This window comes from Pristiophorus japonicus, chromosome 8, assembly GCF_044704955.1.
Source record: "Pristiophorus japonicus isolate sPriJap1 chromosome 8, sPriJap1.hap1, whole genome shotgun sequence".
Lineage (NCBI taxonomy): Eukaryota > Metazoa > Chordata > Chondrichthyes > Pristiophoridae > Pristiophorus > Pristiophorus japonicus.
The window spans coordinates 227006381-227033929 of NC_091984.1; the positions used below are offsets into that span (position 1 = coordinate 227006381).

Here is a 27549-nt window from a genome sequence, read left to right on the forward strand (position 1 = left end):
TTGAAAAAAAAACAGTAAAAAGGAATATTATTTGAATGGGGAGAAATTACAACATGCTGCGGTGCAGAGGGACCTGGGGGTCCTTGTGCATGAATCCCAAAAAGTTAGTTTGTAGGTGCAACAGGTAATCAGGAAGGCGAATGGAATGTTGGCCTTCATTGCGAGAGGGATGGAGTACAAAAGCAGGGAGGTCCTGCTGCAACTGTACAGAGTATTGGTGAGGCCGCACCTGGAGTACTGCGTGCAGTTTTGGTCACCTTACTTAAGGAAGGATATACTAGCTTCGGAGGGGGTACGGAGACGATTCACTAGGCTGATTCTGGAGATGAGGGGGTTACCTTATGATAGATTGAGTAGACTGGGTCTTTACTCGTTGGAGTTCAGAAGGATGAGGGGTGATCTTATAGAAACATTTAAAATAATGAAAGGGATGGACAAGATAGAGGCAGAGAGGTTGTTTCCACTGGTCGGGAAGACTAGAACTAGGGGGCACAGCCTCAAAATACGGGAGAGCCAATTTAAAACCGAGTTGAGAAGGAATTTCTTCTCCCAGAGGTTTGTGTATCTGTGGAATTCTCTGCCCAGGGAAGCAGTTGAGGCTAGCTCATTGAATGTATTCAAATCACAGATAGATAAGATTTTTAACCAATAAGGGAATTAAGGATTACGGGGAGCGGGCGGGTAAGTGGAGCTGAGTCCACGGCCAGATCAGCCATGATCTTGTTGAGTGGCGGAGCAGGCTCGAGGGGCCAGATGGCCTACTCCTGTTCCTAATTCTTATGTTCTTATGACTTGTTGGCGAATGAAATATTGACTCCCTCAATGGCCCCAGTTGGTACATCTCATTAAAACATGTAAGCTTCTGAAGAGGATTGACAGGGTAGATGCTGAGAAGTTGTTTCCCCTGGCTGGAGAGTCTAGAACTAGGGGGAATAGTCTCAGGATAAGGGGTCGGCCATTTAAAACTGAGATGAGGAGGAATTTCTTCACTCAGAGGGTTGTGAATCTTTGGAATTTTCTACCCCAGAGGGCTGTGGATGCTCAGTCGTTAAGTATATTCAAGGCTGAGATAGGTAGATTTTTGGTCTCTAGAGGAATCAAGGGATATGGGGATCACATGGGAAAGTGGAGATGAGGTCGAAGTTCAGCTATGATCTTATTGAGTGGTAGAGCAGGCTCGAGGGGCAGTATGGCCGACTCCTGTTCCTAATTCTTATGTTCTGATGTAACTGCCCAGTGTGGTACTGAGCCACACTGACCACAGGGTCTCAGGTTTGATCCCTGGTCTTTGCTGAGCTAGCTGAATATAGCCAACAGACCAACTAAGGTGTAAGTACTAACTGCTATGTTGCCTGAGATCAGCTAACTCTGTAAAGCTAGGGAGAGGGCAAAATTGGCATCAATTAGGGAGAGGGAAAAATTAGCCTGGGCTCCCATTCCTGAGTTGGAATGACTCCTGCCAATGAACCAGAAGCTACCGGAAGGTTCCAAATTAATAAAATAATGGTCCCAAATTTAAGGAATAACTTTCACAACAGACAGAGGTCTCCGTAAATACCGACTCTTATTTGCTTTTGATGATCAAAATCCATTTATTATTTGTAATATTTTCTATGCTTACAATAACAACATGTATTTATATAGTACCTTTAATGTAGTAAAGATGCTATATGACGTAGTAAAAGGTCCCAAGGCGCTTCGGAGCAGTGTTATAAGACACAAAAATTGACAATTTACAGTTAAGCTATGTAGTTCTGTGGAGACTGTGATTGGAGAATGAACGCAGACAAGAAATACCAGAAAAATGAATATTAAAGCATTCCCATTGGATTGGCTGGATAAACATCCTCATTATTTAAAGGTTTTTTTCCCCTTGTTGGAAATAATTTTACTGTAAAGAAATGCAAACGCACATTATTTTCCCATTAACAATCCAGGCTCAACTTTATCTTACGTTTTATATGTTTCTCTGTTTTTTTATAAAGATCTTTCCGATCGTCTAAGCAGGGTGCCTGCTCAAAAAACACTGGAACTGTGCACACGGAACTACTTCCGGTGCATTGGCAGCAGTCACTTCCTTCCTGCTTACTGCCCAGTGACTGCCTGCTGGAAAGTGCTTTTGATTGAATGTAGGATGAAGACTGTCATGTATGTACTTTTGGGATCACTAGCCACTAGATGGCGTCACTATTGGAGGCCATTGGGCAGCCCAAGCATAAAAGGCCAGCCATTTTGTATATTAGTCACTTTGGGCCTTAATAAAGCAGAGACAAGGTCATACCTCTTGGAGTTAAACAGTACTCAGTCTATCAGTTATTGCATACACAACATTTGGCGACGAGGCAACAAGAACCTTTGCATGCAAAAATGAGCACAATTGGATTGTTGGAGCGATTTGTGGAAGGAGAAGATTGGGCACTTGTGAGCCGTTTGAACCAGTTCTTCGTGGCCAACAAAATGGAGGAGGTCGGTGACGCAGATCGGCGCCGGGTGGTGTTCCTCATGGTTTGCGGTCCAAAAATTTATGGTCTGATAAAGAATCTACTCCTGCCTGTGAACCCAACAGAGACTACGTATGAAGAATTGTGTACACTGGTACAGGACCACCTTAAGCCAGACGAAGTCATCACCATCTCGAAATACAGATTTTACACGCATGTTCGCTCAGAGGGCCAGAATGCGGTGGAATTCGTTGTCGACCTGAGATGTCTAGCGGGACACTGTAAGTTCGGGTCTATATTGGCAGACATGCTGCAGGACTTCTTTGTAATCGGTATCAGCCACGAGGTGATCTTGCATAAACTACTGCTGAAGGAGACGTTGGAGACGTTGGAATCCTTCCATCATGGTCGTTCAGTCATACATGACGACGGATAGAAGTCTGAAGCAGACATCAGTGAAAAATCGAAACTCGGCAAGTACTGTAAATATGATCGATTCGGCGTTCGGCAGAGCGGCACATGGCAGGGCCTACCCGACTGCATACGCGAAACCTGTGGCTGTCCAAATTCCATCAGTGGGAATACATCTGATTTCTCCATGTTGGCGTTGTGGGGGAAATCACCGGCACCAGCAGGGCTGATTTAAGCAATATAGTTGCAAAGGCTGAGAGTGGGGCATCTCCAGCGCAAGTGTCCGCAGATGAGCAAGCGTGCTGCGACACACCATGTGGAGGATGATGGTCAGACTAGCGCGGATCTGGATACGCAATCCGAGATACCAGAGGAGGAAGTGTATGGACTGTACTCGTTCCTAACTAAGAGCAAACCGATAATGATCAATGTGAAATTTAATGGGGTGCCGGTATTGATGGAACTGGACACGGGGGCGAATCAATCAACAATGAGCCAGAGGGCATTCGACAAGCTGTGGGATACTAAGGCTGTGAGGCCCAGGCTGAGTCCAGTCAATGCCAAGTTGCGCACGTACACAAAGAACTCATAACGGTGATTGGCAGTGCCACAATTAAAGTGTTGTATGACGGTGCGGTTCACGAGTTACCGTTATGGATTGTCCCAGGCAATGGCACAATGCTGTTCGGCAGGAACTGGCTTGAAAAAAATCAGATGCGATTGGAACGACATCAAGGCGTTGTCGTCGGAGAAAGATACATGTGCCCAAGTACTGAGCAAGTTCCCCTCGCTGTTCGAACCAGGCATCGGCAACTTCACGGGAGCCAAGGTGCAGATCCACGTGGACTCGGATACAAGACCCATCCATCATAAAGCTCGGGCAGTTCCGTATGTGATGAGGGAGAAGGTCGAAATCGAACTGGACAGACTCCAGCGTGAAGGGATCATATCACTGGTTGATTTTAATGAATGGGCCAAGCCCCATTGTTCCTGTGCTGAAAAGTGATGGCACAGTCAGAAACTGTGGAGACTACAAGGCTACGATCAACAGGGTTTCAAAACAGGATCAGTACCCATTACCGAAGGCTGATGACTTGTTTGCAACGCTAGCCGGGGAGAAGACGTTCACCAAACTGGACCTGACGTCAGCCTACATGACACAGGAGCTTCGAGACAGTGAAGAGACTTACGTGCATTAACACACATAAAGGATTGTTTATTTATCACAATTGCCCTTTTGGAATTCGCTCGGCTGCAGCAAAATTTCAGAGGAACATGGAGAGTCTACTGAAGGCCATTCCCAGAACTGTCGTGTTCCAAGATGACATCCTGATCACAGGTCGTGACTCCGAGGAATATCTGAACAACCTGGAAGAGGTTCTACATCGTCTGGACAAAGTGGGGCTCGGATTGAAATGCTCGAAGCGCATCTTCATGGCACCAGAGGTCGAATTCCTGGGGAGGAAAATTGCTGCTGACGGCATCAGGCCTACGGACACGAAAACCAAGGCCATCAAGAATGCACCCAAGCCGCAGAATGTGACGGAGCTGCGTTCGTTCCTGGGTCTGCTCAACTACTTCAGTAACTTTCTACCTAAATTGAGCACCTTGTTAGAACCACTGCACATGCTGCTAAGGCAACTGGGTGTGGGGTGCGTCTCAAGACAGATCTTTTGAGAAAGTCACTAACCTGCTTTGCTCTAACAAGCTGCTGGAACATTATGACCCATATAAATGTTTAGTATTGGCCTGTGATGCTTCGTCATATGGAATTGGTTGCGTATTCCAATAAGCTAATGAGTCGGGTAAACTTCAACTAGTCGCATATGCTTCAAAAAGTTTGTCTAAAAGCGGAAAGAGCCTACAGCATGTTAGAGAAAGAAGCACTAGCCTGTGTGTATGGGGTTAAAAAGATGCATCAGTACCTGTTTGGTCTTCGGTTTGAACTGGTGACAGATCACAAGCCGTTCATTTCACTGTTCTCTGAAAACAAAGCTATCAATACCAATGCTTCATCCTGCATCCAGAGGTGGGTGCTGACATCGTCCGCTTATGATTATGTCATTTGCCGTAGACCTGGCACCGAGAATTGTGCCGATGCTTTGAGCTGTCTGCTGTTGCCCACACCGGAGGTGGAAACACCACAACTGGCGGACCTATTGTTAGTTATGGATGCTTTTGAGAGTGAAGAAACCCCTGTCACGGCTCAACAAGTTAAGACCAGGGCCAGACAGGACCCGATTTTATCAGTGGTGAAGAGTCGCATCCTCAAAGGTGATTGGTCTGCCATACCCAAGTAAATGTGTGAGGAGACCAAACCTTACATTCGTCACAAAGACAAACTGTCTATTCAGTTGGATTGTATACTGTGGGGCAATCGTGTTGTTATGCCCAAGAAAGGGAGAGAGCAATTTGTACGTGAGCTACATAGCACACATCCCGGCATTGTAATGATGAAAGCCATCACTCGGTCTCATGTATGGTGGCCGGGAATTGACTCTGAGCTGGAATCATGTGTGCATCAGTGCAACACTTGCATACAGCTCAGCAAAGCACTAGCGAAATCGCCGCTGAGTCTGTGGTCGTGGCCATCCAAAACATGGTCCAGGATCCACATAGATTTCCTGGGGAAGATGTTTTTAGTTGTGGTGGATGCATATTCGAAGTGGATAGAGTGTATAATCATGTCATCCAGTACATCCACAGCTACCATTGAGAATATCAGTGTCATGTTCGCGACACATGGTCTGCCTGATATTGTTGTTAGCGACAATGGATCGTGCTTCACCAGTTAGGAGTTTCAAGAGTTCATGAAACTCAATGGTATCAAACATGTAAGGTCAGCACTATTCAAACCTGCATCCAATGGGCAAGCAGAACGTGCTGTTCAAATTATAAAGCAGAGTATGAAGCGAGTAACCCAAGGGTCACTGCAGACCCGCCTGTCATGCATACTGCTTAGTTACAGGACAAAACCACACACGCTTACATGGGTCTCGCCTGCTGAACTAATGATGAAGAAAGGTCTTAAGACCAAGCTATCTCTTGTACAACCCTGACTTGAATAATCATGTTGAATATAGAAGACAAAGTCAGCAAGAGTATCATGATCGCACAGCTGTGTCACGAGATATTTCTGCAAATGATTCTGTATATGTTCTGAATTATGGTCAGGGTCCCAAGTGGATTGCTGGTACTATCATGGCCAAGGAGGGTAACAGAGTATTTATTGTGAAGCTCAAAAATGGGCAAACATGCAGGAAACATATGGATCAGACAAAGCTGCGGCACACAGACGAACCGGAACAGTTGGAGGAAGAGACAATCGACGACCAACCAACCCACCCGCAGTCATCAGAGGACTCAGTGGTCATCAGTGAATCGGGTCTTTCAATCACTGACATGTTCAATGAAAATGGACTTTCAATCCCTGACATGGCCATTGCCAGTCCCACCAGGTCAGCCACCCATCACAACAAACTCTGAACACTCACCCAAAGCTGGAGTTGAACTGAGACGGTCAACCTGGGAGCGTAAAGCACCGGACTGTCTCAATTTTTAAAAGACTGTATTAATATCTCAGAGGGGGATATTGTCATGAATGTACTTTTGGGATCACTAGCCACGAGATGGCGTCACTGTTGGAGGCCATTGAGCTGCACGTACGTGTGTGCAGTCCAAGTATAAAAGGCCAGCCATTTTGTATATTAGTCACTTTGGGCCTTAATAAAGCAGTGCCAAGGTTACCTCTTGGAGTTAAACAGTACTCAGTTTAACGGTTATTGCATACACAACAAAGACCGTGCGCAGTAATGCCATCTACAGTTGTACATCCTGCCAACCTTCAGGTTTATTCTCGTGATGCGCTTGAGCTGTGGCTCAGTGGGTAGCACACTCGCCACTGAGTCAGAAGGTTGTGGGTTCAAGGGACTTGAGCACAAACATTGTCTAGGCTGACACCCCAGTGCAGTGCTGAGGGAGTGCTGCACTGTCAGAGGTGCCGTCTTTCGGATGAGACGTTAAATCGAGGCCCCATCTGCTCTCTCAGGTGGACGTAAAAGATCCCATGGCACTATTTCGAAAAAGAACAGGGGAGTTATCCCCGGTGTCTTGGTCAATATTTATCCCTTAAATCAACATAACAAATGAACAGATTATCTGGTCATTATCACATTTCTGTTTGTGGGGGCTTGCTGTGCACAAGTTGGCTGCCGCGTTTCCCACATTACAACAGTGACTACACTCCAAAAGTACTTCAGTGGCTGCAAAACGCTTTGTGATGTCCGGCGGTCGTGAAAGGCACTATATAAATGCAGGTCTTTCTTTTCTTTCTGTGAGTGAGGTATCAGAGGGTTAAATGGCATCTGTGACACCACATGAGTCATCACCTTCAAAACAACATGAGAATGAAATGGGGTGAGAAGAGTAAGGAAATGTGTAGGTGTTGATTATAATACTAAATGGTGTAACATCCAACAGATGTTGGCAGTCTTGCTTTGTCTCTTGATTGTTATTATCTTTTTTTCCACTTCTATTCAAGCAATGAACACAGTTCTCCTCAGCAACCTGTTTTCCCTCCCTCGGATTGCGTACGCCATGTCTGAAGATGGCCTTTTCTTCAAGATATTTGCCCAGGTCAACCCGGTCACCAAGGTCCCCGTGATTGGCATTGTGGTGTTTGGAATCTTGATGGCCATCTTGGCGTTGGTGTTTGACCTGGAATCCTTGGTGCAGTTCCTGTCCATCGGAACGCTCCTGGCCTATACCTTCGTTGCCGCCAGCATCATCGTGCTACGCTATCAGACAGACAAAGCGAAACCCTCGGAGCCATCGCCACACGGCCAAAGCCCCCAAGCCCAGGACAGCGGCGGGGTGAAGGAATACGAGTCATTTTCGGATAAACTCCAGTTGGTGGAGAGGCAAAAAGCAGCCAAAGAACGGAGAGAGCCCGGCCAGCTGAGGTCCTCCTTCGAGCCTTATTTACATTTCCTGGGTGATTTTGCGCCGGGGGAGATAGTGACTGTGTCAGTCGTCGCTATGATGACCTGCTCCGTGTGCCTGTGTTGTATATTGGTGTTTGGCAGCAGTCATCTCCAGCTCCCGCCGTGGGCGTCTATTTCATTCGTCGTCTTCTTTGGGATTGGGTTTCTCCTCAGCTTGTTCCTCATCTGGATTCATGAACAACACCAGAAACTGAGCACCTTTCAGGTGGGTCCTCGAGGAGCTTGCATGTTGGCACACAGGCATGAAATACATTCTCCTTTCACTCGGGGGCGTAGTTTCAGAATAAGGGACTGCCCATTTAGAATAGAGTTGAGGAGGAATTTCTTCTCTCAAAGGGTCAATAATCTGTGGACTTCTCTGCCCCAGAGAGCTATGGAGGCTGGGTCATTGAATATATTCAAGGTGGAGATAGACAGACTTTTGAACGAAAAGGAAGTGAAGGGTTATGGGGAGCGGACAGGAAAGTGGAGCTGAGCCCAAGATCAGATCCGCCATGATCTTATTGAATGGTGGAGCAGGCTCAAGAGGTCAAATGGCCTACTGCTGCTCCTAATTCTTATCTTTTTATGTTCAGGCATTCCGGGTCACCATTGAGTGCTCCCAGGTCAGGTAATGCACAGCGTGGCAGGACATAAAGGCCTGAGTTATGATTTTCAATAATTGTGTTTGCACGATTTTCTCTCTATTAGTCCAAATGTAATATATCCAAGTTTGCTAATGATATAAAGCTAGGTGGGAATGTGAGTTGTGAGGAGGATGCAAAGAGGCTTCAAGGGGATATAGACTGGCTAAATGAGTGGGCAAGAACATGGCAAACGGAATATAAAATGTGGAGAAATGTGAAGTTATCCACTTTGATAGGAAAATAGAAAAGCAGAGTATTTTTTAAAATTGAGAGATTGGGAAATGTTGGGTAGACGAGTAAGAACCGATAGTGTTTTATGTGTTCGAGCCAGATCTGGTGGTGAATGGCTAAACCAGTTGTCCGCCACATCTGTTCAAGTCTACGTCCTTTTGGCTTGAGGGAGCGGAGATGAGGGCTGTACCAGAGGGAACGGTAAGGGTGGGAGAGAGGAATCCTTTTAATAGGGACTAGGGCATCAAAGGTGGTAGTGAGAGTGTGATTGAGCAGATCGGTGGCTGAAGAAATGTCATTGTTAAAAGAGGGCCAAATAATGGACAGTTTTGAGTTGATAAGTGCAGTTGTAATAGAATTTGGAGAGAGTTTTTTCCAGGGGCGGATGCAGAAGGAAGTAGGTTTGGATTGGGAAAGAGGGATGTGGGTTGAGAGCGATACAAGGAAATGGTCAGAGATGGCTTTATCTTTAATTGATACAGTTGGAATAGCGAGGCCACGAGAGATAGCCCACTTCCTGATTGGTTCCCAACGTACTGTTCAAGGAAACTATCCTAGATACATTCTATGAACTCTTCCTCAAGGCTACTGTGGCCAATTTGCTTTGTCCAATCAATATGGTTAAAATCGCCCATGATTATTGCCGTTCCTTTTTTACAAGCCTCCATTGTTTCTTGATTTATACTCCGTCCAACAGTGTAGCTACTGTTAGGGGGCCTGTAGACTACACCCACCAGCGACTTTTCCCCCTTATTATTCCTTATCTTCACCTGAACCGATTCAACATCTTGATCTTCTGAGCCAATATCGTTTCTCACTAACGCACTGATCTCATCCTTTATTAACAGAGCTACCCCACCTCCTTTTCCTTTCTGTCTGTCCTTCTGGATTGTCAAATACCCCTGAACATTTAGTACCCAGCCTTGGTCAACTTACAACCACGTCTCTGTAATGGCTATCAGATCATACCCATTTGTATCTATTTGTGCCATCAAACTCATCTATTTTGTTACGAATGCTGCGTGCATTCAGATAAAGAGCTTTTAAATTTGTTTTTTTTAACCATTTTTTTCCGGCTTTGACCCCACTTTCTGATACATTTTTATGTTTATACATTCTGTATAGGGAGGGAATTCCAGAGCTTAGGGCCTTGTCTACCAATGGTTGAGTGATTAAAATCAGGAATGCACAAGAGGCTAGAATTAGAGGAGCGCAGATATCTCGGAAGGTTCCGGGGCTGGAGGAGATTACAGAGGTAGGGAGGGACAAGACCATGGAGGGATTTGAAAACAAGGATGAGAATTTTAAAATCATGGAGTTGCTTAACCAGAGCCAATGTAGGTCAGCGAGCACAGGGGTGATGGGTGAGCGGGACTTGGTGTGAATTAGGACACGGGGCTGCCGAGTTTTGGATCACCTCTAGTTTACGTAGGGTAGAATGTGGGAGGTCAGCCAGGAGTGCGTTGGATAGTCAAATCTAGAGACAACAAAAGGAATGGATGAGGGTTTCAGCAGCGATGATTATATATTATTTGTAATTAAATCATAAAACCTATGGCAATTTACGAAACAGGAGGTGTTTGGAGCACAGGAGTTTCTCTGCAATGGGGACTGAGGAGCTGGGAGACGCAAAGGTGATGTGCTACAGTGCCACCAATGGCAGGAGGATGTAACTACAACATGACAAATTCACACAGGCAGTTCCCATTCGAAATACGGACAGATGAATTTATACTGGGAATTTGCCACAAAAGCGTGTCAAAAATTTGAAAACAGGAAGCCTAGTTTTGCAGACAGGAAGTGCACATGGCTGTAACATATTTAGAAAATTATAGCGAAGTAGAAACCATATTTGCTCAATAAAGTTGCTGCATCAAAAATCTTGTTACAATACCTATCCCCAAGTGTGCGAAGTCTTGAGATGCAAAGACCAAAACAGCTCTCAGTGCTAGCAACAAGACGATGCATCCTCCCACTATAATAACACCTGACAAACACATGGTGTGAGCACCAGTGGGATTGCAGAAAAGGCCCGACCAGTAAGTCGGCGGTAAAAAAAAAAATGGCCGCGTGCGGCGGCACGCACCTCCCCTTTTAAATTTCGCCCCGCAAGCGGAGTGCGGGTCAGTTCGTGACTCATGACGCTGGCGCTGACAATTCACTAAATACATTCGAAAAAGGAGTTAGATGAAGTCCTTACTACTAGGGGGATCAAGGGGTATGGCGAGAAAGCAGGAATGGGGTACTGAAGTTGCATGTTCAGCCATGAACTCATTGAATGGCGGTGCAGGCTCGAAGGGCCGAATGGCCTACTCCTGCACCTATTTTCTATGTTTCTATGCATGATATACAGGGGCCAAAATTCCCCTGTTGTGCATCTCCCATTAGCGCCTCCAGCGGGCACTAACGAAGCGCGAAATTGGGGGCGCTATCAATTCTCAGGAAATTGCACAGGAGTTACGGAGGCGCAAGACCAGTAGCGCCGTGCCCCTCACTGGTCACACCCCAGGCTGCTGCATCTCTGCCGATAACATCATCGCCATGCACCGCGGCTCCTTTTCGTATGGCGGCAGAAATTGGGCAACGCCTACCGTGAGGCTGCCGTGGGCAACGTCAGCGCCAGGGTCACGAACTGACCCGCACTCCGCTTGCAGGGCGAAATTTAAAAGGGGAGGTGCATGCCGCTGCACGCCGCCATTTTTTTTACCGCCGACTTACCGGTCGGGGGGGGGGGGGCCCTTTCTGCCGATTTCGCGGGGTCCGTGCCGCGATCGTGCAGCCCGGCGCTCCGTTTCGGTGCCGGGCTGCGGCTACTGCACCACCCCCACCCCCCGCATCCCTTGTGGCCCAGTGGAGGCCCATGAAGAGCACTGCAGAAGTCGCAGTGTCATGCCCCTTTAATGGAAGGGGAGGGGCCCATGTAACGCGTCAGCGCTACACAGCGTTGCGTGGGCTTAGCGCTCCCGAGCCCGTCCCGAGAGGAAGCGGAGCGCCCGACATTGCGCTCAGCGGCGGTGAACCCAAGTTAGGTCGCAGGAAGTCCCGCCTTTCCAGGGTTACCGCCCTCAAATGGAACACTTCGGAATTTCTACATGTGTGACAGTCACACTCTGCCACCTCACCTGAGTGGCCATTCTTTGTGCTGCATCTGGCAGAATGACTGTTGGCCATCAATGTTCCCCCTCACTTATTTTAGCCCACGTGGCCACTCTAACGAGCTGCGTGGGCCATTCAAAATTTCGCCCACGCGCGGTTTTCCTATCTCAAAGGCGGTTCACCGGCTGGGCGGGACCTTCAGAGTGCTGCACTGCCATGCAGCTTAAAGGGAACATTGTTGGCAGGTTATTTGAAGAACTACACACACAGCCAAGCACAAACCTGCTCTCACCCAAAATTCACAGACCAGTGACCAGCATGCCTTGTCATTTTTTTCCCCTTCCTAGCCCAGAAAGCAAAGAAAGAATTTACATTGCTGTAGCACCTTTCACAACCTCAGGATGTCCCAAAGTGCTATACGGCCAATGAGGTACTTTTTAGAGTGTAGTCACTGTTGTAATTTAGGAAATGCGGCAGCCAATGTGTGCACAGCAAGCTCCCACAAACAGCAATGTGATTGTTATGTATGCAACCCTATGTAACCAGTATTCTACCGCCACCAGAGGGCGTATCTGTTGGAGTCCCAATGGATCCCAGCATCCCTTGGGAGCACTGTATATAAGCAGGCCTCCCATGCTGTACCAACACTCTGGAGTTAGAATAGAGAGACTAAGGTCACACTTACTCCCGTCTAACTCCAGAGCGTTGGTACAGGATGGGAGGTCTGCTTAAATACAGTGTTCCCAAGGGATGCTGGGGTCCCTTGGGACTTCAACAGATACATAAGAACATAAGAATTAGGAACAGGAGTAGGCCATCTGGCCCCTCGAGCCTGCTCCGCCATTCAACAAGATCATGGCTGATCTGGCCGTGGACTCAGCTCCACTTAACCGCCCGCTCCCCATAACCCTTAATTCCCTTATTGGTTAAAAATCTATCTATCTGTGACTTGAATACATTCAATGAGCTAGCCTCAACTGCTTCCTTGGGCAGAGAATTCCACAGATTCACAACCCTCTGGGAGAAGAAATTCCTTCTCAACTTGGTTTTAAATTGGCTCCCCCGTATTTTGAGGCTGTGCCCCCTAGTTCTAGTCTCCCCGACCAGTGGAAACAACCTCTCTGCCTCTATCTTGTCTATCCCTTTCATTATTTTAAATGTTTCTATAAGATCACCTCTCATCCTTCTGAACTCCAACGAGTAAAGACCCAGTCTACTCAATCTATCATCATAAGGTAACCCCCTCATCTCCGGAATCAGCCTAGTGAATCGTCTCTGTACATCCTCCAAAGTTAGTATATCCTTCCTTAAGCAAGGTGACCAAAACTGCACGCAGTACTCCAGGTGCGGCCTCACCAATACCCTATACAGTTGCAGAAGGACCTCCCTGCTTTTGTACTCAATCCCTCTCGCAATGAAGGCCAACATTCCATTCGCCTTCCTGATTACTTACTGCACCTGCAAACTAACTTTTTGGGATTCATGCACAAGGAATGCCATCGAGTCGCTAAAAACAGCTCTGGGCCCTGACTCCGTTAGGTGCATCGAGGAGGCTCAAGCAAGTGGGGAGATCCCGTCCGAACTGACCCCCGTCCGGACGGAATTCCTCATCGGCGCCAAACCCCGGAACCTCCCTCGGGGGCCGGCGCCTCACAACTTGAGCCGCCTCGGGGAAATCCCCTCCGTGCCTTTCAGTTCCGCGCGGAGGGGTTTCCTGTACGGGCTGCTCCTGCACACCCTCAACTTTGCCATCCTCGCCGGCCGTCCGGACACGCCATGGCGTACCATCTTGCCGTCCGGAGGAGGCGGGGGTCCCCGATGGAGGGCACTCTACGCAGGGGTCCTCCCACTATTCATCGGGGACTTGGCCTGGAGGGTGGTGCACGGAGCAGTGCCGTGCAACAAATTTTTAAGCCGGTTCACGGACTCCCAGGCCGCCTGCAATTTCTGCGGTCTGGAGGAGTCCGTGTTCCATGTTTTTATGGAATGCACGAGGTTGCAGCCCCTGTTTTATTATTTGAAGGGGCTGCTCCTGAAATTCTGGCTGCACTTCAGTCCCACTCTCCTGATCTTTGGGCACCCTGTGCGGAGGGGAGCGGGTAGGTCCGAAGGCCTCCTCGTAGGATTGCTCCTGGGCACGGCCAAGGGTGCCATCAGCCGGTCCAGGCAGCGGGCGGTCGAGGGGGTCGTTCAACCTGACTGCCTGCCTCTCTTCCGCTCTTACATCCGGTCCAGGGTGTCCTTGGAGATGGAGCACGCGGTGTCCACCGGTACGCTCGCGGCCTTCCGCGAGAGGTGGGCACCGGAGGGACTGGAGTGCATCATCACGCCCGGCAACCAAATTTTAATTTGATTTTACGTTTTAAAGTTTAATTTGTTTTAATTGCCGGTGCTTTTAGTGTCCCCCTCTCCTTTTATAGGGGGCACTGGAAAAAGGAAAAATTTGATTTTAGTGCCCCAAAAAAAAAACACAAAAAAATAAATAAAAAAGGGGCCTTGTAAATGTCTTGTGTGTGTCATCCAGGTCGGGTGGCACGGATACATGTTTTATGTTTTTGCAGGTGAACTCCAAAAAGAGTTTCATGCACAAGGAATGCCATCGAGTCGCTAAAAACAGCTCTGGGCCCTGACTCCGTTAGGTGCATCGAGGAGGCTCAAGCAAGTGGGGAGATCCCGTCCGAACTGACCCCCGTCCGGACGGAATTCCTCATCGGCGCCAAACCCCGGAACCTCCCTCGGGGGCCGGCGCCTCACAACTTGAGCCGCCTCGGGGAAATCCCCTCCGTGCCTTTCAGTTCCGCGCGGAGGGGTTTCCTGTACGGGCTGCTCCTGCACACCCTCAACTTTGCCATCCTCGCCGGCCGTCCGGACACGCCATGGCGTACCATCTTGCCGTCCGGAGGAGGCGGGGGTCCCCGATGGAGGGCACTCTACGCAGGGGTCCTCCCACTATTCATCGGGGACTTGGCCTGGAGGGTGGTGCACGGAGCAGTACCGTGCAACAAATTTTTAAGCCGGTTCACGGACTCCCAGGCCGCCTGCAATTTCTGCGGTCTGGAGGAGTCCGTGTTCCATGTTTTTATGGAATGCACAAGGTTGCAGCCCCTGTTCCATTATTTGAAGGGGCTGCTCCTGAAATTCTGGCTGCACTTCAGTCCCACTCTCCTGATCTTTGGGCACCCTGTGCGGAGGGGAGCGGGTAGGTCCGAAGGCCTCCTCGTAGGACTGCTCCTGGGCACGGCCAAGGGTGCCATCAGCCGGTCCAGGCAGCGGGCGGTCGAGGGGGTCGTTCAACCTGACTGCCTGCCTCTCTTCCGCTCTTACATCCGGTCCAGGGTGTCCTTGGAGATGGAGCACGCGGTGTCCACCGGTACGCTCGCGGCCTTCCGCGAGAGGTGGGCACCGGAGGGACTGGAGTGCATCATCACGCCCGGCAACCAAATTTTAATTTGATTTTACGTTTTAAAGTTAATTTGTTTTAATTGCCGGTGCTTTTAGTGTCCCCTTCCCTTTTATAGGGGGCACTGGGGAAAAATTGTGATTTTAGTGCCCAAAAAAAACCAAAAAAAGAAAAACACAAAAAAAAAAACAAAAAAAAGGGGAAAAAAAGGGCCTTGTAAATGTCTGGAGTGTCACCCAGGTCGGGTGGCACTCTTTAATGTTTATGTTTTCGCAGGTAAACTCAAAAGAGTTTCATGCACAAGGACCCCCAGGTCCCTCTGCACCGCAGCATGTTGTAATTTCTCCCCATTCAAATAATATTCCCTTTTACTGTTTTTTTTCCCAAGGTGGATGACCTCACACTTTCCGACATTGTATTCCATCTGCCAAACCTTAGCTCATTCGCTTAACCTATCTAAATCTCTTTGCAGCCTCTCTGTGTCCTCTACACAACCCGCTTTCCCACTAATCTTTCTGTCATCTGCAAATTTTGTTACACTACACTCTGTCCCCTCTTCCAGGTCATCTATGTATATTGTAAACAGTTGTGGTCCCAGCACCGATCCCTGTGGCACACCACTAACCACCGATTTCCAACTCGAAAAGGACCCATTTATCCCGACTCTCTACTTTCTGTTAGCCAGCCAATTCTCTATCCATGCTAATACATTTCCTCTGACTCCGCGTACCTTTATCTTCTGCAGTAACCTTTTGTGTGGCACCTTATCGAATGCCTTTTGGAAATCTAAATACACCACATCCATCGCTACACCTCTATCCACCATGCTCGTTATATCCTCAAAGAATTCCAGTAAATTAGTTAAACATGATTTCCCCTTCAAGAATCCATGCTGTGTCTGCTTGATTGCACTATTCCTATCTAGATGTCCCGCTATTTCTTCCTTAACGATAATTTCAAGCATTTTCCCCACTACAGATGTTAAACTAACCGGCCGATAGTTACCTGCCTTTTGTCTGCCCCCTTTTTTAAACAGAGGCGTTACATTAGCTGCTTTCCAATCCGCTGGTACCTCCCCAAAGTCCAGAGAATTTTGGTAGATTAAAACGAATGCATCTGCTATAACTTCCGCCATCTCTTTTAACATCTTGGGATGCATTTCATCAGGACCAGGGGACTTGTCTTCTTGAGTCCCATTAGCCTGTCCAGCACTAGTGATAGTGATTGTCTCAAGGTCCTCCATTCCCACATTCCTGTGACCAGCAATTTCTGGCATGGTTTCTGTGTCTTCCACTGTGAAGACCAAAGCAAAATAATTGTTTAAGGTCTCAGCCATTTCCACATTTCCCATTATTAAATCCCCCTTCTCATCTTCTAAGGGACCAACATTTACTTTAGTCACTCTTTTCCGTTTTATATATCTGTAAAAGCTTTTACTATCCGTTTTTATGTTTTGCGCAAGTTTACCTTCGTAATCTATCTTTCCTTTCTTTATTGCTTTCTTAGTCATTCTTTGCTGTCGTTTAAAATTTTCCCAATCTTCTATTTTCCCACTAACCTTGGCCACCTTATACGCATTGGTTTTTAATTTGATACTCTCCTTTATTTCCTTGGTTATCCACGGCTGGTTATCCCTTCTCTTACCGCCCTTCTTTTTCACTGGAATATATTTTTGTTGAGCACTATGAAAGAGCTCCTTAAAAGTCCTCCACTGTTCCTCAATTGTGCCACCGTTTAGTCTGAGTTTCCAGTCTACTTTAGCCAACTCTGCCCTCATCCCACTGTAGTCCCCTTTGTTTAAGCATAGTACGCTCGTTTGAGACACTACTTCCTCACCCTCAATCTGTATTACAAATTCAACCATACTGTGATCACTCATTCCGAGAGGATCTTTTACTAGAAGATCGTTTATTATTCCTGTCTCATTACACAGGACCAGATTTAAGATAGCTTGCTCCCTTGTAGGTTCTGTAACATACTGTTCTAAGAAACAATCCCGTATGAATTCTATGAATTCCTCCTCCAGGCTACCCCGTGCGATTTGATTTGACCAATCGATATGTAGGTTAAAATCCCCCATGATTACTGCTGTTCCTTTTTCACATGCCTCCATTATTCCCTTGATTATTGCCCGTCCCACCGTGAAGTTACGCCCTCTGGTGGCGCGAGAGACCAGATGATCTGCTTTAATGATGTCGGTTGAGGGATAAATATTGGCCCAGGACACCGGTGATAACTCCCCTGCTCTTCTTCGAAATAGTGCCATGGGATCTTTTACGTCCACCTGAGAGAGCAGACGGGGTCTCGGTTTAACGTCTCATCTGAAAGACGGCACCTCCGACAGCGTGGCTTAGACTTTGTGCTCCAGTCTCTGGAGTGGAACTCGAACCCAGAAATTTCTGACTGAGAAGTGAGAGCGCTGTGCACTAAAGCCACGGCTGACACCTCAATGACGTTACTGTCTCCAAAACCGAGATGGGCTAACAGGACAGACTAGGATTGAGGATTACAACCAGTTGGTTTCTATGGCTGATGCTTTTACCCATCAGCTCATCAGGCGATGTTACTGCAATTTTTTTTAGTAAAAACGCTATTGAGTTGTTTTATCGATTATACCCTCACGACCTTTCTTTCCACAGGTTCCTCTGGTGCCACTGATTCCTGCTGTGAGTATTTTACTCAATGTGTACCTGATGTTAAAGCTGAGTTTAATGACCTGGGTGAGATTTTCCGTTTGGCTAGCTATAGGTACGTCAACTTTATTTTTGAACTTATTTCTATATGTCAAGCTTACGTTTGAGGCATCACTTTACGAGGCTCCACTGATGGTGTGTTGCACTGATGGTGGTGATCATGGGTTGGGAAGTCTGGGTGATAGCTTTCGTAGCCCGATCCCCTACCCGACTCTCCACGCCAGCAATGGATAGTCACAAAGTTACCGGTAATCCATTGTGAGAAATAAAAAAAACAACTGCAGGTACAACGTCGCAAATCCGACTGTCCAAAAATCGGAATTCTACGAAAACCGGCCATTTTTGAGAAACTCCCATTTGATACGCAGTAAAATCAAAATCCGGAATTATTGTCCAAAAACCGGCGGGCCCGACTAGTTATCGGCTTCGCCGCTATGTTTTAAATGGCCCTCGACCTGGCCCGCCCCCCACCTGACCCACACCACCAATCGTACTTTGTCTGTCTCGGGAGCATACACACGCTCTTAATTTTCTTGTTTTAAATCTGGAAAAATCCAAAAACAGTCCCGAGGTTGCCGGATTTGCGATGTTGTACCCGTAGTAATATACAAGCGGTTACCTTATACCATATAAAATTGTCTTGCAATGTTTTTAATCTGCAAGGTGTGATAACGAAGGCACTGCCCGAAAGGGCGGTGGAAGCAGATTCACTAGTAACTTTCAAAAGGGAGTTGGATAAATAGTTAAAAAGGAAAAAAAATGCAGGGCTGTGCAGAAAGAGAAGTCGAGTGGGACTAATTGGAAGCTCGTTCAGAGAACCAGCGCAGGCCATGATAGACCAAATGGCCTCCTCCTGCACTGTATTATTCTGTGTTCCTCCAGGTATCCTCCCCTCACCTGGATTTTTAACTTTATTACTCACACGATAGGTACAGAGGCGATTTGGCTCATCCTAACTCATCCATGCAGAAAGCTTGATTGGCCCCCCCCATCCACCACCTTCAACACTCACTCCCTCCACCACCGGCGCACCGTGGCTGCGGTGTGCACCATCTACAAGATGCACTGCAGCAACTCGCCAAGGCTTCTTCGGCAGCACCTCCCAAAGCCGCGACCTCCACCGCCTAGAAGGACAAGGGCAGCAGGTGCATGGGAGCACCATCACCTCCAAGTTCCCCTCCCCAGTTACACACCATCCTGACTTGGAAATATATCGGCCGTTCCTTCATCGTCGCTGGGTCAAAATCTTGTAACTCCCTCCCTAACAGCACTGTGGGAGCACCTTCACCACACGGACTGCAGCGGTTCAAGAAGGTGTCTCACCACCACCTTCTCGAGGGAAATTAGGGATGGGCAATAAATGCCGGCTTTGCCAGCGACGCCCACGAATAAAAGAAAAAAACCCTACAGTTCCATCCATTACAGTATCCAGCTGTATCTTAAATGGTTCCAGGATTTATACTCCCTCTATTCCTACAGTTATCAGAATTCCATCTCATGAGTTGCTCATAATTTGTGTGAAGAATTTCCTGGCATCAGTTGTAACATTTCCTTGTACTAGTTTGAACCTGTGATCTTGTCTTCCTGTCATGGCTTAGTTTGGAGTCATGTTCCTTGGTGATCACCAAGCTGGGAAATGGAACGCTTTCCATTTCAGGTCCCCACTGTCGGCATCAAGCACTCTCGCACAGCTGGATGCAGGGTAAAGTTGCCCCAACCATGTACCTCAGCCCCAGCCCCAGAACAGCTTACACACAACAGTCTTTTCGATTTCCATTTCCCTCACTTGACTGGGTGACATTGCCAAATTAAGGCTTTTTTTTTTTTGCTGTGTACCCAAAGCCACTAGAAAGAAAAAAAACAGAAATACTTGCATTTATATAGCGCCTTTCATGACCTCCGAACATCACAAAGCACTTTATGGCCAATGAAGGACTTTTGAAATGCAGTCACTGTTGTAATGTGGCGGCCAACTTGCACACAGCAAGCTCCCACAAACAGCGATGTGATAATGGACCACATAATCTGTTTTTTTTTTGTTATGTTGATTGAGGGATAAATATTGGCCCAGGACCATTGGGGATAATTCCCTTGCTCTTCTTCGAAATAGCGCCATGGGATCTTTAACATCCACCTGAGAGAGAGCAGGCGGGGCCTCGGTTTAACATCTCATCCTAAAGATGGTACCTCCGACAGTGCAGTGCACCAGAGTGTCAGCCTAGATTTATGTACTCAAGTCCTGGAGTGGGACTTGAACATCCAACTTTCTGACTCAGAGGTGAGTGTGCTACCCATTGAGCCACAGCTGACACTAGGAACTGAATATCCATTTCACATAGGAGGATCCTTGGGACCAGGCGACCGAGGAGATTGTCATCTGTTCAGGTTGGGCTGTATTTGAACCGAGGAACTGAACTTCCGATGTCAAACCCACTGCACCAGCAAGGTCTTCCTTTTCCTTTGAGACCCTCCTTAAAATCTACCTTTTTGACCAAATTTTTGGTCACCTGCCCTAATTGTTATGTCTTTAGATGCTCTGATAATGACTCCACAAGGCAATGTGTTGTACTTGAACTGTAGTGACCTTAGTCCTTTATTGATAATTCCAGAGTGAGGATCACACCTGGTGGCCTGCCTTTTATACTAGGCCAGGCACACCTGTACAGGTAACCTACAAGTCTCCCACTGTGGTGCCCTCTGGTGGCACACCTTGTAATTGTACAAGCAGTAACTAGGTAGGCTACATGACACTACTATCTCCTTATATGGCTCGGTGACAAATGTTGCAGAATAATCGCTCCAGTGAAGCGCATTGAGGCGTTTTACTATGTTAAAAGGTGCTATATAAATGCAAGTCTTTCTATACTATTGAATTATATAGTCCTATGAGAACCCATCTCAATTTCCTCCTTTCAAGGGGAGTAGGGGACAGAATTAAATTACAATGAATGGATGAGAAATCAGAGGCCAATTTTACGATATGCACTTCCATTGGTGTGGGAGGGAAGTCATTGAATCATAGAGTGACACTGCACAGCCATTCAGCCCATCAAGACTGTACCTGCTCTTTGGTAGAGCTATCCAATTAATCCCACACCCCCGCTCTTTCCCCAGAGCCCCATAAATTTATACCCTTCAAGTATTTATCCAATTCTCTTTGGAAAGTTGCTATTGAATCTGCTTCCACCGCCCTTTCAGGCAGCGCGTTCCAGATCATAACAACTCGCTGCATAAACAAGATGTTTCCTCATGTTGCCTCTGGTTCTTTTGCCAATCACCTTAAATCTGTGCCCCCTGGTTGCCTACCCTTCCGTCACTGGAAACATGATGGAAGAATTATACACGGAGTCGAGTTTCGAGATAGTTTGAAGGGCCGAATAGGCTTTTGTTACTCTGGAATATTTTGTGTGTTCTTACAATTTAAAAGCCCAATTTTCTCCAATTTTTACTCATTACATTGTCCTGTCTCGACGTTCTCTGTAGTTAAATTAAGAGGAGAGATTACACAAATTAGGATTGTATTCCCTGGAATTTAGACGGTTAAGGGGTGATCTGATCGAAGTTTTCAGGATAGCGTAGATAGAGAGAGACTATCTCCGCTGGATGGGGATGCTTGGACTGGGGGCAGAGTCTAAAAATTAGAACCAGACCTTTCAGGAGTGAAATTAGGAAACACAAAGAGTGGTAGAAGTTTGGAACTATCTTCCGCAAATGACAATTGATGCTCGGTCAGTTGTTCATTTTAAATTTGAGATTACTACATTTTTGTTAACTAAAGGGTATTAAGGGATATGAGGCAAAGGCGGGTAAATAGAGTTAGGTCGCAGATCAGCCATGATCTCATCATCATCATCAGCAGTCCCTCGGAATCGAGGAAGACTTGCTTCCATTCTAAAAATGAGTTCTTAGGTGATTGAACAGTCCAATACGAGAATCGCAGTCCCTGTCACAGGTGGGACAGACAGTTGTTGAGGGAAAGGGTGGGTGGGACTGGTTTGCCGCACGCTCTTTCCACTGCCTGCACTTGATTTCTAACGGCCGAACAATCTCGAGGGGCTAAGTTTCCTGCTCCTGTTCCTATGTTCCTATATCCTGTGTTCGCAGATCTCAGCTAAGACAGCAGCTAGGGAGACAGAATTTTCCTCAGTGCCATTGATCTAGGGAAGAGAGCTGGAGTGGGGGGGTGGGGGGGCGGAGGGGTTGCAACCAATCTGCGCTCTCACTTTTGATCATTATCCCCTAGAAAGAGCACACTTGGAAAAGATGGGTCAGGACAGGATCAGACTTGGCTTGGAAGCTCCTGCACTCTGTCTAGTCGTCTTACAGCAGTCAACTGGATAAGCTTACACAAGGGGAATAGCCCCTCGGGCTGCTTGTATTGTATGAACTGTATGGCCTCTTTCTGTGCCGTATATTCTATGTAATCCTACGACAATAAATTACAGATCAGATTGCGACCATACAATCGATACCGCATGTCACTGCTACAAGATGACCTGGCAACACCAGGCAAATCTTAGATGCTATTCTAATATCTCCTTATGTGGCTCGGGGTCAAATCCCCAGAGTCAGCACCTCCTGGAGAAAGTGGGAAGAACTGGGGCTGGAAAAAAGTGCATTACATTATGGAGAAGCTTTCACAAATATTCAGCCCGGCCTGTCAAGTGTAAGCTTACGGAGATTTAGGCATATGATAGACCACACTTGGAGCACTGCGTACAATTCTGATTATTGAGGCACTTGAGAGGGTGCAGAGAAGATTTACAAGGATGATACAGTGGTGATGAGCAGACTGACCAAGGCATTGTGGTGCAGAAAGCCATTCAAGTAGGGGGAGTAAAGAGGCAGATGGTTGTAGTAGGGGACAGTATAGTTAGGGAGATAGATGGGGTTCTCTGCAGCCAAGAGCATGCGTCCCGAAGGCTGTGTTGACTGCCTGGTGCCAGGGTAAAGGACATCTCCTCCGGGCTGGAGAAGAACTTGGAGTGCGAGGGGGAGGGTCCAGTTGTCGTGGTACACGTAGGTACCAATGACATAGGTAGGACTAAGAAAGAGGTTCTGCTGAGAGAGTTTGAACAGTTGGGGACTAAATTGAAAAGCAGAACCACAAAGGTATTAATCTCTGCATTATTACCTGAGCCACGAGCAAATTGGCATAGGGTCAATAGAATCAGGGAGATGAATGCGTGGCTCAGAGGCTGGTGCGGGAGAAGTGGGTTTCGATTCGTGGGGCACTGGCACCAATACTCGGGAAAGAGAGAGCTGTTCTGTGGGGACGGACTACACCTGAACTATACTGGGTCCTGAGTTCTAGTGAACCGACTAACTAGGGAGGTAGATAGGGCTTTAAACTAAATAAGGGTGAAGGAGAGGACCATCGCATTAGAGAGCCATCTAGAATGCTAAAGAGAAAAGAAAAGGAATCAATGCAGGAAAGTGATTGTGGTAAGGATAACCAGATTATGTCAGGAAGGGACAGAGCATACAAACAAAAGAGTGCACTAAAAAATAGGGTCCAGGTAAGAAAAAATAGTGATAAGACAAATAGGGCTGTAGTATAAAATAATGTTAAGATGTCTAATAATGTTAAAAAGACAAATTTAAAAGCATTGTATCTGAATGCACGAAGCGTCTGTAATAAGGTAGATGAATTAACAGCGCAAATAGATGTAAATGGATACGATATAGTTGCAATTATGGAGACATGGTTGCAGGGTGACCAGGGTTGGGAACTGAATATCTAAGGATATTCGATATTTAAGAAGGACAGGCAAAAAGGAAGAGGGGGTGGTGTGGCATTGTTAGTAAAGGATGAAATCAGAGCAATAGTGAGAAAGGATATTGGCTCAGAAAATCAAGATGTAGAATCAGTCTGGGTGGAGCTAAGGAGCATCAAGGGGCAGAAAACATTGGTAGGAGTTATCTATAGGCCACCAAACACTGGTAGTGATAGTGTAGGGGATGGCATCAAACAGGAAATTAGAGATGCATGTAACAAGGGTACTACAGTAATCGTAGGTGACTTTAATTTACATATAGTCTGGCCAAACCAAATTAGTAATAATATTGTGGCAGATGAATTCCTGGAGTGTGTACGAGATGGTTTTTTTAGACCAGTATGTTGAGGTGCCTACTAGAGAACAGGCTATCCTAGATTGGGTATTGTGCAATGAGAAGGGGTTAATTAACAGCCTTGTTGTGCGGGGTCCTTTAGGGAAGAGTGACCATAACATAATTGAATTTCTTATTAAGATGGAAAGTGAAGTAGTCCAATCCGAAACTAGGGTCCTAAATCTAAACAAAGGAAACTATGAAAGTATGAGGAATGAATTGGCTATGATAGATTGGGAAGATTCCTTAAAAGGCATGACAGTGAATAGGCAATGGCTAATATTTAAGGAACGAATGCATGAATTGCAACAGTTATATATTCCTTTCTGGCTTAAAAACACAAAAGGAAAAGTGGCCCAAACATGGCTAACAAAAGAAATTAAGGAAAGTATTAGATCCAAAGAGGAGTTATACAAAGTTGCCAGAAAAAGTCGCAAGCCTGAGGATTGGGAGCAGCTTAGAATTCAGCAAAAAAGGACCAATAGATTGATTAAGAGGGGAAAAATAGAGTATGAGAGTAAACTTGCAAGGAACATAAAAACCGACTGCAAAAGTTTCTACAAGTACGTAAAAAGAAAAAGATTAGTGAAGTCAAATGTTGGTCCTTTACAGACAGAAACAGGAGAATTTGTAATGGGGAGCAAGGAAATGGCAGAACAATTAAATAAATACTTCGGTTCTGTCTTCATGGTAGAGGACACAAATAACATCCCAGAAATGCTAGGGAACCAAGATCTAGTGAGCAAGAGGAATTAAAGGAAATTCTAATTAGTAAGAAAATAGTGCTGGAGAAACTAATGGGACTGAAGGCAGATAAATCCCCAGGGCCTGATGATCTGCATCCCAGAGTACTAAAAGAGGTAGCCATGGAAATAGTAGATGTCATCTTCCAAAATTCCATAGATTATGGATCAGTTCCTGCAGATTGGAGGGTGGCAAATATAACCTCACTATTTAAAAAAAAAAGGAGGGAGAGAGAAAACGGGGAACTACAGATCGGTTAGCCTGACATCAGTAGTAGGGAAAATTCTGGAGTCTATTATAAAGGATGTGATAACGGCACACTTAGATAATATCAACGGGATTAAACAAAGTCAAAATGGATTAATGAAAGGAAAATCATATTTGACAAACCTTCTAGAGTTTTTGGAAATTGTAACTGATAAAATAGATAAGGGAGAACCAGTGGATGTAGTGTATTTGGATTTTCAGAAGGCCTTTGATAAAGTCCCACATAAGAGGTTAGTGGGAAAAATTAAAGCACATAGGATTGGGGGTAATGTATTGGCATGGATTGAAGATTGGTTAACTGACAGGAAACAGAGAGTCGGGATAAATGTTTTTTTTTCAGAATGGCAGGCAGTGACTAGCGGAGTGCCGCAGGGCTCAGTGCTGGGACCCCAGCTCTTTACAATATACATCAATGATTTAGATGAAGGAATTGAGTGTAATATCTCTAAGTTTGCAGATGACACTAAACTGGGTGGGATTGTGAGTTGTGAGGAGGATGCAAAGATGCTGCAAGGTGATTTAGATAGGTTGAGTGAGTGGGCAAACAAATGGCAGATGCAGCATAACGTGGATAAATGTGAAGTTATCCACTTTGGTAGGAAAAACATAAAGACAACGTATTATTTAAATGGTGATGGCTTGGGAAGTGTCGATGTACAGAGCGACATGGGTGTCCTTGGTACACCAGTCACTGAAAGCAAACATGCAGGTGCAGCAAGCAGTTAGGAAGGCAAATGGTATGTTGGCCTTCATTGCAAGAGGATTTGAGTACAGGAGCAAGGATGTCTTACTACAGTTATACAGGGCCTTGGTGAGACCGCACCTGGAGTATTGTGTGCAGTTTTGGTCTCCTGACCTAAGAAAGGATATACTTGCCATAAAGGGAGTGCAGCGAAGGTTCACCAGACTGATTCCTGGGATAGCAGGACTGTCGTATAAGGAGAGATTGGGTCAAGTAGGCCTGTATTCACTAGAGTTTAGAAGAATGCGAGGGTATCTCATTGAAACATATAAAATTCTGACGGGGTTGGACAGACTGGATCCGGGGAGGATGTTTCCCCCTGGCTGGGAAGTCTAGAACAAGGGGTCACAGTCTCAGGATACGGGGTAGGAAATTTAGGACCGAGATGAGGAGAAATATTTTCACTCAGAGGGTGATGAACCTGTGGAATTCTCTACCACAGAAGGCTGTGGAGGCCAAGTCACTGAATATATTTAATAGGGAGATAGATAGATTTCTAGAAACAAAAGGCATCAAAGGGCATGGGGAAAAAGCAGGAATATGGTGTTGAGATAGAGGATCAGCCATGATCATATTGAATGGCGGTGCAGAATCAAAGGGCCGAATGGCCTACTACTACTCTTATTTTCTATGTTTCTATGATACCAGAAATGCGAGGGTATACCTATCAGGAAAGGATGAACAGGCTGGGTCTCTTTTCTCCTGAAAAAAGAAGACTGAGGGGTGACCTAATAGAGGTCTTTAAAATGATGAAAGGTTTTGATAGAGTGGATACAGAGAGAATGTTTCCACTTGTGGGGAAGAGCATAACTAGAGGCCATCAATATAAGATAGTCACCAAGAAATCCATTAAGGAATTCAGAAGGAACTTCTTTACCCAGAGAGTGGTGAGAATGTGGAACTCGCTACCACAGGGAATGGTCGAAGCGAATAGTATGGATGCATTTAAGGGGAGGCTCGACCAGCATATAAAGGAGAAGGGAATAGAGGGTTATGCTGATAGATTTAGATGAGGAAAGACGGGAGGAGGCTCGAGTGGAGCATAAACGCCGGCATGGACTGTTTCTGCGCCGTATATTCTATGTAATCCTAAGACAATAAATTACAGATCAGATTGCTACCATACAATCGATACTGCATGTCAGTGCTATAAGAGGACCTGGCAACACCAGGCAAGTCTTAGGTGCTGCCTTAATATCTCCTTATGTGGCTCGGGGTCAAATTTCTGTCTGCTAACGCCCCTGTGAAGCGCCGCGGGACATTTCACTACATCACAGGCGCTATATAAATGCAAGATGTTGTTGTTGAGAGTCGCCAGTGCCGGTAACTGTTGTGAATTTGTAAGCTTCTAACACCCTCTTGCCCGTTGAAAAGGTTTCCTCGTCTACTTTGGCTACGGAATCTGGCACAGCAAGGAGAACCTGAAGGAGCCGAAACCCCGGAACGTCACCGCCCGCTACGTGGTCCTTCCCAGCGGCAGCTTGCTGGAAACGGTCCAAACTGTGCAGCCAGACCCGCAGGACACCATGGGCATAGCGGAGGTGACCGGAGAGGAAGTGAGTAGATAGTAGCGAACTCGGCCAGTCACTCTTCGATGGAGGACTTCCTCACCCACCCAGACCCCCCCCCACCCAAACCCGCCACTTCCAAATGTCGATATTAGTCCAGGAGCAGTCAGCCAGAGCCATCTTCACCGGGTTGCTGACGCACAGCGGACATGTGTTGCATCTTTGCTTTTGTTTCACCCATGGAGCTTTTACGACGTCTGCTGATGTTAACTTTCT

The 27549-nt window shown here is 46.5% G+C and overlaps 1 protein-coding gene across 1 annotated transcript in view; it reads left to right on the forward strand.

Annotated features, from left to right (window-relative positions):
- Positions 1-27333, forward strand: part of slc7a4 (solute carrier family 7 member 4) — a 45033-nt gene extending 17700 nt beyond the window's left edge. The window contains exons 2-4 of the mRNA XM_070886396.1: positions 7393-8060; positions 17848-17956; positions 27140-27333. Coding sequence (XP_070742497.1) covers positions 7393-8060; positions 17848-17956; positions 27140-27333 — 971 coding nt within the window. The remainder of the gene's footprint in view (positions 1-7392; positions 8061-17847; positions 17957-27139) is intronic.
- Positions 27334-27549: the final 216 nt, after the last annotated feature.